Here is a 16,871-nt window from a genome sequence, read left to right as displayed (position 1 = left end):
AAATAGTGAAGACAAGCGATATTTTCTTTTCCACAGAAGCTGGGGGGGGGAAGTAGGCCAAGACAAGACAGTGTTTTGCTAAGTAAAGATTTGTTTTTGGCCACGGAAACGTTTGCTGTTATGTAACATTCACACCCACTTGCAGAAAAAGTGCACCAACACTCCCTGCCCCCCCCAAAATATATACTGTATACTTTTTACATAAATATGATATTTCTCAGAGAAAAAAAAAACTCACTTTTTCCTTCGTATAAAGTCATGAGAAAGACTGTCTTGCAACTTCTCTGAAAAAAATCTTTCTTTGATTTAAAAAAAAAATCGATAACATGGTCATAAGACTACAAAGAAAAACGGAACTTTTTCTTGAGGGGAAAAAAAACTGTAATTTTTATTGTAAGAAATTATTCATAATTATTTTAAAATTTTGATTTGGCAAAAGATGATGGTTTGTAAATTTAGTTTTTCTATTTAGAGATTTTCTTGAAAAAAAACCCTTTTTCCTCGAAGAAAAAAAAATTCTCTTAATTAAAAATATTTTTCTCTTCAGAAATACTAAACAAATTCTCTAAAAGAAATGCTACTTTCAAAAAAAGAAACTACAACATCTGTGTTTATGATACGTCAATTTTCATTTTTTTTTTCTTGGGCAAAAATTGCAGTACTTACATTGAACAAACTCATTCCTCCAGCAAAAGCAAAACTAACATTGCAGAGAAATGTGGTTCCCTCCATCGTTCCCTTGGGATCCCGTCCTGTCCTGTGGCTTCGTGGTTAGACTGGGAGGAGGGTGCACAGTGCAGACAAAGTCCGGCAGGCAGTGGACGAGAAGCAAAACTATTACGCCAGAAGAAGAAAACAGCTTGCCCTACATCTCGCCCAGGGATCAAGCAGGCTATCTATCTATATCTATCAATATATTTATATATATATATATATATATACATTCATTCATTCATTCATTCATTCATTTTCCGAACCGCTTTTATCCTCACAAAGGTCGCGGGGGGTGCTGGAGCCTATCCCAGCTGTCTTTGGGCAGTAGGCGGGGGACACCCTGAACCGGCTGCCAGCCAATGGCAGGACAGGACAGTCATGATTGTCATTATTTTTCCACATGAGCTTATTATCAACAAAACGATGTCCAAGTCTTGTAAATGGAGGAGTAAGAATGACGGATGGAGGGAGGGAAGGAAGGGAGTGTGGGAGAGAGAGCCTCTGTTCCGGCTTGTGTGTGTGTGCGTGTGCGAGCGCGCGGGTGCATCGGACAGAGGCTGAGACTTTCTCCTCAGTTGTTCCTCCTCGCAGTGGAGCACCGCGACTCCTTTTTTCTCTCGCTTTCACATTTTCTTTTTCATCTTGTGGTGAAAGGTAAGACGCAACCCCCCTCCCCCCATCCCCTCCCTCCTCAAAAATCATTTTGTGCGCGTGCATGTACATGTATCTTATTTTGCGCTTTCGTGCACGCCCCGAGCGTGCGCGGGCGGGGGTGGGGGGGGGGGAGGTTTGCTCTCGCGTGCATACGTGGCCAAAGTGATGTTAGTTGATGCTAGCTTGTTGTAGGGAAGTAAAAGGGGGGGGGGGGCTGGTTCGGATGTTGTTGTGAGGTGACGTCACGGGCGCGCACGTGAATGACTCGTTCAAACTGCCTCGCCAAATATGAATGGAGCATCCGCACAGAATAATTGACGGTACGGCGGCGTAATTTGCTGTCCGTTGCAACGTGATGCAATGAAAATTCCGCGGAAGGAAACAAGCATCCGAACGGTTTTGGAATATGCCTGCAACGGTAACTGCAAAAACAACAAAATAACGTGAACCAAGCCGCTACTCCTCCTATTCCATCGTGGTTTGCCTTCTGGTTTTCTGTTTCTACTTGATGATGAAACATATGGAAAAATTTGAGGGGAAAATAATCATCCGTTTTGGGTTTTATTCCACGTCCAATATTCACACTTAAAATACTGTACTGTGTAAAAAAAAAAAAAAGTGGGGGGGGGAATACTTTTGACAAAATTTTTGAAAATTGTTTTTTTTAAATTAGATTAGCAAAGAAAAAAAAACAATCCATCATCTAAAAATGCTTGGCCCCCAAAGATGTTGCTTCTCCAGGACAGACTTTCCGCTGTAGTTTGCGACGGTGCAGAACGATCCCAATCTTGTTTACGTCCACATGGCAGCACAATCAACCCCATTCTTGACTCGCATCCAAATTGGAACCGCATAGTTTGGATGTTATCTGCACCGGAGCGCAGATAACAACCAAATGGAGCTAACATCATCAGCGATTCTCCGGGTTGCTTTTCATAATTTGCTGACAAAAATAGCTAGCTTAGCTTACGTGGATGTCAAGAAGCTCAGCTCATTGGGACTGCTTTTGACATTAATTAAAACGTGAACATTTAGTTTGCGGAAGAGTCAAATGTCTGATGTTTTCTGAAAACGCAAACGCATACGTTAGGTGTCTTTGATGTTTATGAAAAATATGGATTTGAGGTTGATTGAAGACTCCCAAATTTTCATTGATGGAGGCTAAAACTGGCAGCTAGGTTTGGGTAAGACGCTAATTTACAGCCAACGTTTGCCGTAAGACGTACGCTGAAGTTAAGAGACTCTAAAGTGTCATAACTCGTAGCTAATTTGGGGGTAAAGAGTCAATTGTCATCGATGTTTACGACAGCGCAAACGCAGACTCTACTTCGAGGGCGCTGTATTGACCCCAACATTGTCGTTGATATTTAAAAACAGGTGCGCAAATTCTTCAAAGTTGACAAAAACGTGTTTGCGGAATTTGAACAAAAACAGAGATGATGGTTTGATCAGGACTAAGTTCCCTGTGATGTTGACAACAACAAAAAAAGTGTTGTTCACAGAAGACTAAATTATCTTAAGAAGTTTGCAAAAAAAAAAAAAAACGCATACCTTTGGTTCATTGAGGACTCAATTGGCTTCGGTGCTTGCCAAACGTACATTTTGTTCATTGAAAAGTTGTGCGTGCTGACACGTCGTCGATGTTGTGCAGCGATGTACGCTGGCTTCCTGTAGGTGTCCAGATACTTTTGAAAACATGTGCATTCACTTTAAATGGCGCACGGAGCACTTTTAGCATATGGTTTGTGTTACGTAACCCCACGGACGGGGGGGGAAGGGGCGGGGGGCACACGGACCGACTTTATACCTATATGGCCTTCATGACTGACAACAACACACGACAGTGACACTGAAGCGACCAAAACTGAAAGGTACCAAGAAGCTACGCGAGAGATATGAATGAGCTCACGGATCTCGCGCGCACACCACACACACACACACACACACACACACACACACACACACACACACACACACACACACACACACACACCCAGAGGGAGCTGGTTGGGAGACACAAGGCGCAGGGCTAAGTGTACCCCCTTAGGGAACTGATTCTACACTATATGTCCCAAATTACATCACAAAAATAGCCCACAACAGAGTGGATGAAAGGGGGGGGGGGGGGGGAGACGTGGGCCTGGGGGGTGAGTTCATGGTTCACCCATCGGGGCCTGCCTGGTGGGCCTCCGGGAGAGCAGACGTGAGGTGTCGGCATGGTCACGAGGCAGGCCAGGAGGCCAAAGAACAGGAATTTTTTGAAACTGGTTTCTGGAGCTGCTGCGATGCTGGACCCGAACGAGTTCAGGGCGCGCCCGTCGAGACCTGGCCGCTGGGCGTCAGGGAGACCAGACTGGAGGTGCCGAGCCGGTTAGGAAGGCAGCCCAAGAGTTTTTCGGGACTTGAGTCTGCTGTGATCCTTGAGTTGCCACGGCATGAGAATGGGAAGCGGCAGCCGCCGCGGAGCAGGAAAAAACGTCATAGAGGTTGGGGAGCTCAAGAAGCAAGGGCAGTCAGTGTGTGTCGCAACTAGGCAAGGTAAGCTACGAAAAACGGCTGGCACAGGATGCGGTGAAGAACCTGGTAATGGACGGGGTGACTTCGAGACAGGGTCGGAAGGCCCGGACTTTGATCAGAGAACTTGGAACGAGGCCTGGAAATAGGTATGGTGCTTGGTAAAGGGGCCCAGGGATCAATCAAAAACCCCAAGCAAAACTAACTGAAAAACTAGCAGAGAAGTCCAAATGTCTGTGTCAGAAAGGCGGATTACTAATTCTCCTTCGTCCGGATTACGTCACTTTTCGGTCACGAAATCAATCAAAACTGGCCTGTCGGTGGAGAATTTCCAGAAAAACATCGTTGAATGTCTCATGGAGTGTGGCTGCAACATAGCAAAATGTCCAAAACACAGAGGTGGCTCAGCACTGAATCCGCCGGTGTCCTCTTCATCCCAGGTGTCGTCATCGTCGTCCGCCATGTTGTCCTGGTTCAGCTTGCCGTTCTTGGTCCTGTTCCTGCTGCCGCCAGCGCGCTGCCTTCCGTCGCCGCCGCGGCCGCCCTCGCGCTACTGCCGCCGATGCTGCGACCACTTGGATTCTCAGGCTTTGGGCTCCGCCCCCTACTACCGCCCCGCCGAGGTCCGCACCGTGGTCAACATGACCATCCTCAAAGGTAATCCGATCGGCGTCGCGTGTCCTAACCGCTCCGAGTTAAGACGAGTTGGATTGATGGGCTTCGCTGTTCACTCATCCAAAACCGGTGACTCGAGGCACAAACTGGGCGTCGTCAGTAGATTCAGCGGTTCTACTCAAAATGTTTTTCGACTTTGCTACATTCCAAAAGAAAATCACAATTAGGCGACTTTTCCACGACTAATGGACGATAGGTTCCAAAGAGGAATCCGGGAAGTAATTCATTTATAAATGCTGAACCGTGAATACGGGGACTCGACTTTATCCACTCCAACTGTGGTTTTCATCATAAATTCATTCATCAAAAGCCCGAAGATAACCAAATCGAACAAAAAAAAAGAACGAATCCATATCTCCGGTTTCACACACCCAAGAATATTAACCCAAAATACATTTTACATAGAATGACTCAATTTCTTACTACGGAAAACATTGGGGAAGTCATATGAATAACGAAATGCCTTGTCGCTTTCTCATCATTGACGAGACCCACTTCCATGCCTACCTTTGTAAAAACGCACTTGACGGATATACACGTCGGTGGCAGTGAACAGTTGCATTCCAGCTGACAAATAAAAACGCCCGTCTCAGTGAACGAGTTCATACAAAAGCAGCTTTGTGCTCCAAATCCCGCGAGCATTCACTCCAACTTGCGTCCAGAGCAGCCGGTAACGTTGGGAAGTCCAACTTTTGATTACTGGAACCGCAGACTGAAGAAGAACATTCCCGGCGACCGCAGGCTAACTGGAGTGCACGGATTCAGAACGGAGCTCAACGAAATGGAAGAAGGCTGAGCAAGGGCGGGGGAGGGGAGGAGGGGGGCCGCAGAAAGGCATCAAGGCATGACGGCAACTGCTTTTATGAACATTCCGTCCAGGGTGAACATTTTCCATTTCTTGAGTGCAGAAACAGGAAGTGTGAATCCGAAACTGGCTTGCTTCTTCTAAGCCTCGTCTTATGAGGGAGGCTCAGGGCTGAGGCTTTCGCTTTGCTTGAGGGGATGCTTGAGGCGTGGCATGGTGGGTGGGTGAGGGTGGTGGTGGTGTGTGTGGGGGGGGGGGGGCACCTGCTCCGCCTCACCGTACAGAGGTCTGCGTTCCAATCCCCGGCCCCCCGCCTTCCCGTGCGGGCTTTGCATGTTCTCCCCGTTTTTTTTTCTCTGGCCACTCCGCTTCCCTCCCACGTTCCCAAAACATGCGTGGCAGGCGAACGGAACTCTCGAAATTGTCCTGAGGTGTGATTGTGAGCTGGGCCGGGCAGAATGGAAGGATGGATTTTAGGTTGACCTTCCAACCTAAACCGAGGCCAATTGTTCGGATTGAGCTTTTTTTGGGGTGTCTTTTGTTGTGGCACGTTAATGTTTGTAATAACAATCAGAAAAACCAGCCACGTTCAGGTCTAGTTCACTTGAGAAGAAAGAAAAGATGCACTGACAAAATATAAAATTGTGAAAATAATTTGGAAAGAAATATTATCAATAGAAAAACGGAATAAAAAAGCCAAACCCCAAAATATATTTGAGATGGAATTAAGAGTAAACACGAATGAATAAACTGATAACAGAATTAATATGTTCTGCCATCCCTTAAAAGTATTTTAAAGTTAGAAATAAAAAAAAGAATAAAACTGTATAAATCATGTTTTTATTTTAACAAATGAAATAAACTGACAAAAAGTGGAAAAAAACTAAAAATCTAAGAGATGAAAAAGTAAAACAAAGTTTGACTAAACATTTAAAAATAAGCCAAAAATATGAAAAAATAAAAATAGAGAAAAAGTTGGAAAATCAATTATAAAATGAATAGAAAAACAAAATGACACTTCAAACAAAAAAAAACAATTAAAAAGTCAAACAAAAAAGAGCAAAACAAGAACAAGTGAAAGAACAAAAACAAGAAAAATGACAAATTGGGACAAGAAGTGAGAGAACGATATAAAAAGGATCCGTTGACTCCACAGTGGAGTGGGCGACAAAATTGCACGTTTGCCCCTTCTTGTCTTGCCTTCAAACCGCATTGTAATCGCGCCCTTTGCCGCACCTCGTCGCAGGCGATAAAGGCGACAGAGGGGACAAAGGTACGCACGGCAAGCCCGGCGCCGAAGGCCTCACGGGCCCGCCGGGACCGGCGGGCCCCCAGGGCATCAAGGGCCAAGCGGGCGCCCCGGGGGACCCTTGCAAGAACCCGCGCGCCGCCTTCTCGGTGGGCCGGCGCAAGTCCTTGCACAGCGTGGACTACTACCAGCCGTTGGTGTTCGACACAGTCTTCGTCAACCTGCACGAGCACTTCAACATGTTCAAGGGCAAGTTCTACTGTTACGTGGCCGGCGTCTACTTCTTCAACCTCAACGTGCACACGTGGAACTTCAAGGAGACGTACCTGCACCTCATGCGCAACCAGGAGCAGCAGGTGATCCTGTACGCCCAGCCCAGCGAGCGCTCCATCATGCAGAGCCAGAGCGTCATGATGGACCTGCAGCCGGGCGACGAGGTCTGGGTGCGCCTCTACAAGCGCGAGCGCGACAACGCCGTCTACGGGGACGACGTGGACGTTTACATCACTTTCAACGGATACCTGCTGGCCCCTGCCGGACAATGAGGAGCCCTTGTCGCGCGGGACTGAACTTGATGGAAAAACGCCATCAAACTACCCAAGGTGGCACGTGCGGAGTAATATGTGCTTTGCACGGTAAATAAACCACTTTCTTGGAAAAAAAAAATCACTAGGAATTTTTTTTTTTTTTTTAACAAAAATTTTAAAAATTTAATTTTTTTCTTGGGGGGGAAGTGGGGGGGGGCGAAAAAGCACACCTGTGAAAAATACAAATTCTTTCCTGAAAAATAGTACTTTAAAACATTTTAACACCACATTTGAAAAAGTGCTACTTCTCCCTGGAAATAAAGTCACCTTTCTTGAAAAAAAAAAAAAAAAGTGCGAACTTGCTCCTTCAGAACCTGGACGACTTGTTGGGATTTGTACAGCCATGAATTCTGCTCTGAAACTGAAAATCCTGAGGGAGAATGTTCGGCTATCAGTTTGTGACCTCAAGCTGAAGCGCACTTGGCTTCTGCAGCAGGTCAACAGACGGTCCAAAGCACACCAGTCACACACCAGAATATAAGATAAGATAAGATAAGATAAGATAAGATAAGATATCCTTTATTTGTCCCACACTGGGTCATGGCTTCAAGGCAAACAAAATGAAGCTTTTGGTGTGGCCTACTCAAAGGCCCGGCTTCAATCACATTAAAATGCTGTGGCATGACCTGGAAAAAAAAAAGCTTGTGTGTGTGTGTGTATGTGTGTGTGTGTGTGTGTGTGTGTGTGTGTGTGTGTGTGTGTGTGTGCGTGCGTGTGTGTGTGTGTGTGTGTGTGTGTATACGTTTGTATGTTTGAGTGCTTTGTTTGTGTTTTTCCTAATGTGTATTTGTTTTTCCATGGCAGATTTGACCCCGGTAAATTGTCAGTGGCTTACAGCTCAATAGCTTTATCTGGTGGCACGCCTTTGAACTGCAAGGCATTGTTGAATACAATGCTACTCGCTCATCCCGTGCATTATTCTAACAAAGGTAGATTTTCTTTTTCTGAAATAATGTTATGATATAGGTGCGCCCCCCCCCAAAAAAAAATCATCCCCAGACACCAGTTGAACCGATCAACATGAAAGTGGGACACCATGAAGAGGACTCATGAAAAAGTCTCAAGGACCCAATTCTGAACAAGAAGTCAAGCCTTGTGGCCTGAAGCTGCAGAAAGTTTCTGCGCGAAGTTTCCCTTGAATAAAAGCGATTAATTTGTATGATATCTAATGAAGTGGCCGCAAACGGATGAAGAGCGATGGCGAGTTCAAAGTTCAACATCCACTCCACACCCAAGCCACAATAAAAAAACAAAACAAACAAAAAAAAAATGGGTGAAAGTAGGTTGGCTTGTGACTCACTTGCCGATAATGCAATGCATCGTTATTTATAATTGCGCTTTCGCAACATCACGCAGGATCGGGCGTGGGCAAACTTTTGTGCTCGAGGGCCACATTTGATTTGGAAAAGCAACGCGCGGGGCAATTTTATGGATTTGGGTTTTTTTTCAATGATTTGGTACTCCATGAAATAAAAAGAACAACTTCTTTCATGTAGAATTAGAAGTTTTTTGAAAATATTTTCATCCGCCCAAATGTAACGTTAAAATCGTAATATCGCAACGTTTCTGATTGATGGTTGAAGGAAATGTTGTTTATCTAAAAATCCCCATTTTTCTTCTCAAACCCCTCAGAATTTGGATGATATTCATATGATATAAATTGCTTCCTCAATGCACAGCTTTCTTTCCCCCGAAAGTTACTCTTGTGTATTTAAAAGTCTTTTTCCCCCAAAATAATCAGGATTTTTATTTTGAAGAAAATCTGAATTGAGAACATATTGACAAATCAGAGGATGGTTGAATTTCCACATGCCAAACAACGAGTATGCAACGGTCCGCTCTTCTTGAAAATTCGCCCGCGACTGACAATAAAAAGTTTGAAACAAGCACACTTGACCTCTCAGACACCTGTTGGGGAAAACAAAAAAAATGGAGTTAGAGGCTGTGATGTGGACAATTTCATGGTGAAAATGAATTCATTTGGCAGAAGGATATATTACTCTTTTTTTTATTATTATTAATGTGGAAAAAGTCAAATGCTTGGCACACACACGCGCACACCCCCCCCCAAAAGCTAATTAAGGACAAACTCTCTGTGGCTGTTTCAATGATTGACCAAGGTGCCATTTGATTGGTTCAACTCTCACACTCTCACACACTTGACAAATATGCACAACACAACACACACACACACACACACACACACACACACACACACACACACACACACACACACACAGAGGGAAAGACAGAGGCTTGAGATAAAAGGTCGCCCGTGTGGCAGCTGCCCGCAGAGCCGCCATCGGAAAACAACAAGCAAGATGGACTTTTTGTTTTCGGCCACGACGTGGACTCTCCTGGCGCTCGTCGTCGCGCTCGTCGTCATGTGAGTGACAAACACACGTTTTGGGGGACTTTGGATTCAAGGGCGCACTCAGTCACAGAACAATACAGTGGCAGTCATGATTTTGTTGCTCACTTCATTTCGAAACGCGGCAGATTTTAATGGGCAAAGTATCTGGACGCTTGTTTGTTTGCCTTGTTTATTGAGATCAACAACCAATTCGAGCTGAGCTGTAAAGTGAAAGCAGCAAACTATTAATTTAGCTATTTGCAAATTGTAAATATTGAATTAAAAATAAATAATTGACCAATATTTTTCCCTCATATCACTATCAGTAAATCAATTAACAAATTATGGAATTAGATACTGCAACATAAATATCATTTTCATCTTTCATTTAAAACAAAAAAAAAGCAAACTCATGTTGATTGGATGATTGACAATGAATTTCATAATATTACTCAACTGATGTAATTACCGCCCCCCCCCCTGCCCCGAAAAAAAAAAAGTGTCTAAATGTGCTTGGAAACTTGTTTGATTAGTTACAATGAGTTGACGTGGCTTCATGAGAGAAAGAAAAAAAGAATAATCAATACATTTTAATGAAGGGCTTTGAGAGTGAAAAGGGGCCCGACTGAAGCCGCCGGTATTTTGGGGCGATCGTCAAATAACGCAGGCCCATTTCGATGACTTGTCATCCAGTCAATGATGACGAATCAACTTGTTGGCTGCTGTACGTGAATGTCAAATTCCCACTTTGGGAACGGCGGCAAAAGGACTTTGTCGTCCATGCTGATTTTCCATTTCTTCCTGTTTTCGTCTTTGGTGCGGTCATTGTCGTTTTTCTCTGTTGTCATTGTCATCTTCGTCGTTGTTTTGTCGTCTTCGGTTTTGGCTTTGTTGTCGTTGTCTTGGATGGTGTCGTGTTTTTTAAATCGTTGTCGTCTTTCAGCTACGGCTACTGGCCCTACAACACTTTCCAAAGGCTGGGCATCCCGGGTCCCAGGCCAGTCCTGTTCTTCGGAAACATGCTGAGCTACAGGAAGGTGGGGAGCCTCCGTTGGCACCGCAGCTGACGCCAATCAAACCACAAGCACTCGGCTGTACTCGCGGAGGGAGGGGGAGGGGGTTCCATCAGGCCGTGCCCTTCGTCAAGGTCAACTCTGGGCGCGATTACAACTGTTGATTGCGAATGGCAGATTTTGTATTTGAAAAGTTTATTTTTGGAATGACTACCTACGAAAAATAAGCGTTCTCCCCCACCCCTCCCAAAGATTACTGTTTTCTTTAAAAAAAAAAAAAAAATATGAGGGCATTCTTTCGAGATGACAGATTTTGTATTTTTTTTTAAGAGAACAAGACGTTTTAATTTTTTCCCATAACGTATGTTGAGAAGCTCCGACTTAGGTCTGTTTCTGCAGACGTCAAACCCGGAGCACAGGTGAGCCGCGACAGCCGCAATGTGTGCCCCGGGGCACTTTGATGCCCATTTCGGTTGACAGCAGGGGGCGGTAGAAAGAGAAAATGTCCACCCCTTGAGCTGGATGAAATCAGGTGGCCTCATCCGCCTTGTCCTTTTTCCAGGAGTGCCTTATTAACCCCCAAAATCGGGTCGAAACGACCTATTGTTGAAAAAAAAAGAAAGCCTTTGCCTTGAGTTCACCTCGAAAGCATTTTGCCTGCGCTTGTTTGTCTGCTTGCAGGGTTTCATCCACTTCGACATGGAATGCCACAAGAAATATGGCAAAATCTGGGGGTGGGTGCCGACGCGTCACGACGATGCGAGAATTCCGACAAAACCAAATTCCGACGCTTGTCTTCTTTTTCGCGTTTAGCATCTTTGACGGCCGTCAGCCGGTTTTGTGCATCATGGACCCTGCCGTCATCAAGACGGTGCTCATCAAGGAGTGCTACTCCCTCTTCACCAACCGCAGAGTAAGGCGCGCGAGTGCGCAAACTCAAAGGCGCGCACGCGAAACTGGATTTGAACTAACACAAATACACGACTTCTGAAGACATTTATTTTTTGGGGGTGTGTACGTGTCTCGTCGTGGTGGCCGACTGTGAATTTTGTCTCCTTTTGTCTGGTTCTGCAGAACTTCCGTTTGAACGGGCCACTGTACGACGCCGTCAGCATCGCCGAGGACGAAAACTGGAAGAGGATCCGAAGCATCCTCTCGCCCTCCTTCACCTCCGGACGACTCAAAGAGGCAACGCCCTGACCTAACTGCCTGTGTGTGTGTGTGTGTGTGTGTATGTGTGTGCGCTTTGTCATTTGGACATGTGTGTGTGCAGATGTTCGTCATCATGAAGCGTCACTCTGCCAACCTGGTGAGCAGCATGAAGAAGAAGGCGGACCTCAATCAAGCCCTCGACCTCAAGGAGTGAGTTTGCGTCCAAAACGAACGTCCTTCTGCGGGTCGGGTCCAATGCGTCACGACGGCGTTCCGCTCGGCAGGTTCTTCGGCCCCTACAGCATGGACGTGGTGACCAGCACGGCCTTCAGCGTGGACCTGGACTCCATCAACAACCCCAGCGACCCGTTTGTCACCAACATCAAGAAGATGCTCAAGTTTGACTTTTTCAACCCGCTTTTCCTCATGATAGGTGACCCACAAAAAAATCATAATAATAATGATAAAGATACAAGAAAAAGTCATGTTCTGAATGTACAGGTCAGAACTATACTACAAAAGTCGTCATTTGAGAATTTTGCGTTCAAAGAATAAAAGTTATTATTTATATGAGACTCCTTTAAAATGTTAAGATCAATTTTGTACATTCTCCAAAAATATTGTGATGCAGCAAAAAAGTCGTACGGATAATTTAAGTGTCAGTTTTCCACACGTTTTCTTGTTTTTTTTTTCAGGTTTTAGTAAATTTGCCAAATTTGAAAAAGTTTTTCACACTGAAAGAAAAATGAATCCAATTGATTTTAGAACATTACAAAATGTTGAAACATGAAATGGGTCGATTACTTGTTTACAGGTTTTCTTTGAGAATATTATGTTTTTTAAATATCCCAAAATTAAAAAATAAAAAGTGAATTTGGAGGTGGGGGTGAAATTCAATCCATTTCCAAAAGGGACAAAATGTTTCTGACGTGAATTGTTAGAGATTGTTAGTTGTAATTCCATTTGCCAAACTCTAAACAAAATAACAAAACCGGTGCAGAATTCTTTGGGGGGTGTGGGGGAATGAACTGAGTCCATTTCGGACCAAAACAAAATCTTAAAAAGTAAAAGGGTCATTTTCTTATGCGTGTCATCAATTTTGGAACCAAAAAAAATCCTCAAACGTATTGCCAGGTCTTCACTGATCCACGTTTGTTCCTTCTTTTTTTGTTTTTTAAATCCATGTCTAAATGTACCGCTAGGATTTTTTTTCTTTCATTTTTGGTGGGTCCGCAGCCTTCTTCCCCTTCCTGGGTCCGTTCTTCGAGAAGATGGAATTCTCCTTCTTCCCGGCCGCGGCCTTCGACTTCTTCTTTGCAGCATTGCAGAAGATCAAATCCAGCCGTGAGAGCAGTGGGCGAGGGGTATGGTCTTCAGCGCGGGGTTACGGTGTTGAGCCAGGGGTATGGTTGCGAGCGAATGACCCGCTTCTCATTTGCCCTCAGACTCGCGTGGACTTCCTGCAGCTAATGATTGACTCGCAGAAGAACCACAACTCTCTCGAAGAAGACATGAAAAAAGGTGCATGTGAATTATTTCTGTGGGTCTGTTGATATCTAATGTGAAAGGTGGTCTCACACAACTAATTCGCCAGGAGTAATCGTATGCACAAATGTGAACGTCACTTTTTTTTTACGCTGTGGAGAGGCAAGTCATCTGCAGAGGCTAATTTATGTTACATTTGTGTCGGACTGAAGAAAGTGGAAACATGTAAGGCTTGGATAACAGTGGGCAAAGAATTGACCCCTGAGGGACACCACATGATATCCATCGTGAGGGATGCATGACAATGAAGGAGAAGGTCTTCCTGCCAGTCGCGCACATGCAACCTTGAAATTATATTTTGACCGTTTGGATTATTTCTGGATGCTCTTTCGGCAGGTCTGAGCGACCATGAGATCCTCTCTCAGGCCATGATTTTCATCTTCGCCGGCTACGAGACCAGCAGCAGCTCTCTCAGTTTCCTGGCGCACAACTTAGCCACCAACCCTCACGTCATGAAAAAGCTGCAGGACGAGGTGGACGCCACCTTCCCCAACAAGGTACAACAAGAACTAGTAGTAGTAACATACAATACGCTGTTATTTGACACTGGTTGAAAATCAATTTGTGGAAAAACAATGACTTGTGCTTTTTCAAAAGAATCTTTTAATTGTCTTATTTTCTTGTCTTTTAAAACTAATTGTATTCATTTGTCTAACATTGATGTCCCTCATCTATTTTATGAGGTGATAAATGTTGATATGTTGACCGCGCTCGCCTGATCTCAATGAATGCACCATTAATCAATCAAACTTTATTTATACAGCACTTTTCATACATAAAGGTGCAACTCAGAGTGCTGTACAATGCTTTAAAACATTTGAAATTTACTCCATTTAATTTAATAATGAAACAATACCTCGCTCTTATGCAGTTGGAATTGTACGAGAAAAAAAAAGAGAGAGAGAGAGAGAGAAATTCTGAATTTATATATGCAGTATTCCTCAATTTATATATGCAGTATGTATATATGTATATATATACTGTACATATAAATTCTCTGGGTGCCGCAATATCGCCCTCTGCTGTCCACTGAAATAAATGTCTTAACTGCATTTGAACTAAGATCACGTGAGCACACCTAGAAACTAGAAAACGGGTGAGCTGACTCCCCACCTATGCTAGCGTACCTGCGATGGTTCCAACAAAACTGAGTTCAAGCCATCATATAATTTTTTTTTTAAGTGTGATTCCTCAAAAAAATACAGTAAAGGCGAAATTTGGGATTAAAAAAAATCTGGATGTTTGGGGGGGGGGGGTTGTTTTGTTTTTTTGGCAGGCTGCCGTGCAGTACTCGGAGCTGATGGAGATGGAGTACTTGGACATGGTGATCAACGAGTCGCTACGAGTGTACCCCATCGTCCAGCGTTTGGAGCGTGTGGCCAAGGCCAGCATTGAGATCAACGGCGTGGTCATCCCCAAGGATATGGCCGTCGTGGTGCCCACTTGGCCTCTGCACCGTGACCCCGACCTTTGGCCCCAACCCGAAAAGTTCCAACCGGAGAGGTAAAACCGAGTCGTCGTTCAGTACAAGAAAAAATGATGGATGATTTTTTTAGGGTCATAATTTAACGAGGAGAAAGTTGTCTTTGTTGAAGAAAAAAAAGTGACTCTTATGGGAAGAATTTTTCTCAGAAAAAAAGTTTGTGCGTGAATAAAGACTTCTGTTGTTAACGGCACGATTTGGGAGTACGAAATTGCATCATACAAGAATAGGAACTTTTTTGTTGTTGTTGGGGTCTGACGAGAACACATTTTTATTTTTTGTCATGGATTTGGAATAGTGAATTTATTGTCTGCAAAATTAAGTCAAAATATTTACAAGAATTATGTTGTCACTATTTTTGTGTGATTTTAATTTTTTTTTTTTTTTTTAGGTTCAGTAAGGAAAACAAAGACTCGCTTGACCCATACGTGTACTTGCCATTTGGCGCTGGTCCTCGCAACTGCATCGGGATGCGCTTTGCAATGGTCAGCATGAAGCTGGCCATCGTGGAGATCCTGCAGCGCTACAACTTCTGCATGTGCGACGAGACCGAGGTGAGAATGCGGGACGTCGTGATATTGGTCTGCGGATGCGTTCGACGCGTCTGAGTCAAAACCAGACTACCCGCAACCGCTGACGGCCACTTTGTTGAAGGCTCATCAGACCTTTCCGTTTTCCCACCAGGTACCCATCGAAATGGATGTGCAGGGCCTGCTGATGCCCAAGCGACCCATCAAACTGAAGCTGGAGCCGCGCTCGTGAAGCTCGAGAGGCAGGAAATGGAAAATGCTCGCTCAGAGACGTACAGTGGAGGCTCCTCAATGTGGAAACATGTTGCCTTGCAACACAGCGTAATCTGTTTAATGGTGAGGCTGCCTTGGAAAATAAATGCATCAATCTCTGAAATATAGATTTTCTTTTCAGCTCTATTTTATGCATTTCGCCGGGGTGAAGAGCCTCAAAAACAGCATCTTTAAAAATATTACCCCCATGAACCCCCCCCCCCCCACCCCCCCTCCCCACCACCCCACAAGTGACAAATTCTTTTTCGGATCAGCATATGGCTCCAAAAGACTTTATTGTACTTTGTGGGCTGTTCCATATGCCTCCCAGTGGAGAGTTCGAGAGAAAACGTACGACTGTGAATACTTCATCAAATAGGAATTTTTAAAAGTAAAATTCGATGCCACGTCCCCGTTGTATAGTATGTCGAAATCTTAAAATATTTTTCCATAATGTTGTCCCGCGTGTTGAAATGGTACAGCCCTAGTTTGGAGTCAATCGGGTTAACCATTTAAGAAAAGTGCAATAATAATAGTAATAATAATAATAAGAATAATAAGAAGAAGAATTTCCACAAAAACGTCAGTGACTTTGCAACGTTTTCTGCTTCCTCCTAAGTAAAGAAAAATAAAAAGGACAAAGGAGTGATCCTAAAATGGCCGCTTCAAACCAAATGCGGAGGACTTCCTGTTTTCCCAATCATGGCTTTTTGAGACTTTTGATATATACATTGGGAAATATTAGGGGTAAATTTTGGAAAAAATACACAAATTATAGACAAACTATATCAGTCCAAATACAAAGCTTGTAAAAAACTAAAACGAGAGGAAAGAATGTACGTGTACCTAATCAAGAGCCCGTGCGAACAGCACCCTCGCGTGGACGTTTTGGGTCTCACTCCCGATCCTGATCGTGAACTCGGCATGCGTAATCCATTTCTCCGAATCCATTTCTCCGCGTTTTGTGACCATCTTGTTCTTTCCATGTTTATAAACAGACGAGCGATAACAAAAAGAAAGAGGGGGGGAAAAAAAGCGAGAAGAGGGCGGAGCCAAGCAGCTTCTTTTGCACACGACACATGTTTTGAGCGCTGCGATTGGACGACGGCCAAGCGTACGCTATCTTCCAAGCTTGTACAGTAGAACACATGGATGTGACAAAAGCACCACAATGGTGACTCACTTACTGTATTACTTTTATGCAGCACTTAATTCGTGCCGTGTCGTCAGCGAGAAACAATTTTATGCTGGTCGGTGCTTTTGTTTTCTTTTGAACTTTTTCACTTGCACGTCTTCCAACAAGTGTTGGTGCCAAAATGTACTTCTGTCTGCTTTACAGATTGTG

General features: G+C 44.2%; 2 protein-coding genes across 2 annotated transcripts; both read left to right on the top strand.

The window, feature by feature from the left end:
• The first annotated feature begins 1,173 nt into the window (after positions 1-1,173).
• Positions 1,174-7,313, top strand: c1qtnf6b (C1q and TNF related 6b). The gene is made up of 3 exons (XM_019862279.1): positions 1,174-1,368; positions 4,323-4,539; positions 6,609-7,313. The coding sequence occupies exons 2-3, from the start codon at positions 4,344-4,346 to the stop codon at positions 7,154-7,156; spliced, it is 744 nt and encodes a 247-aa protein (XP_019717838.1). The 5' UTR covers positions 1,174-1,368; positions 4,323-4,343; the 3' UTR covers positions 7,157-7,313.
• A 2,078-nt stretch (positions 7,314-9,391) lies between these two features.
• Positions 9,392-15,654, top strand: cyp3a65 (cytochrome P450, family 3, subfamily A, polypeptide 65). The gene is made up of 13 exons (XM_019862239.1): positions 9,392-9,584; positions 10,495-10,588; positions 11,246-11,298; positions 11,378-11,477; positions 11,639-11,752; positions 11,838-11,926; positions 12,001-12,149; positions 12,953-13,080; positions 13,162-13,237; positions 13,598-13,758; positions 14,538-14,764; positions 15,136-15,298; positions 15,429-15,654. Exons 1-13 carry the CDS (start codon positions 9,520-9,522, stop codon positions 15,504-15,506), a joined length of 1,497 nt encoding a protein of 498 aa, XP_019717798.1. The 5' UTR covers positions 9,392-9,519; the 3' UTR covers positions 15,507-15,654.
• Positions 15,655-16,871: the final 1,217 nt, after the last annotated feature.

Source organism: Hippocampus comes, unplaced genomic scaffold (genome assembly GCF_001891065.2).
Source record: "Hippocampus comes isolate QL1 unplaced genomic scaffold, H_comes_QL1_v1.1 scaffold7, whole genome shotgun sequence".
In the NCBI taxonomy this organism is placed as follows: domain Eukaryota; kingdom Metazoa; phylum Chordata; class Actinopteri; order Syngnathiformes; family Syngnathidae; genus Hippocampus; species Hippocampus comes.
The sequence above is the reverse complement of the archived record's forward strand: the minus strand, read 5'-3'. Positions and strand labels throughout refer to the sequence as shown.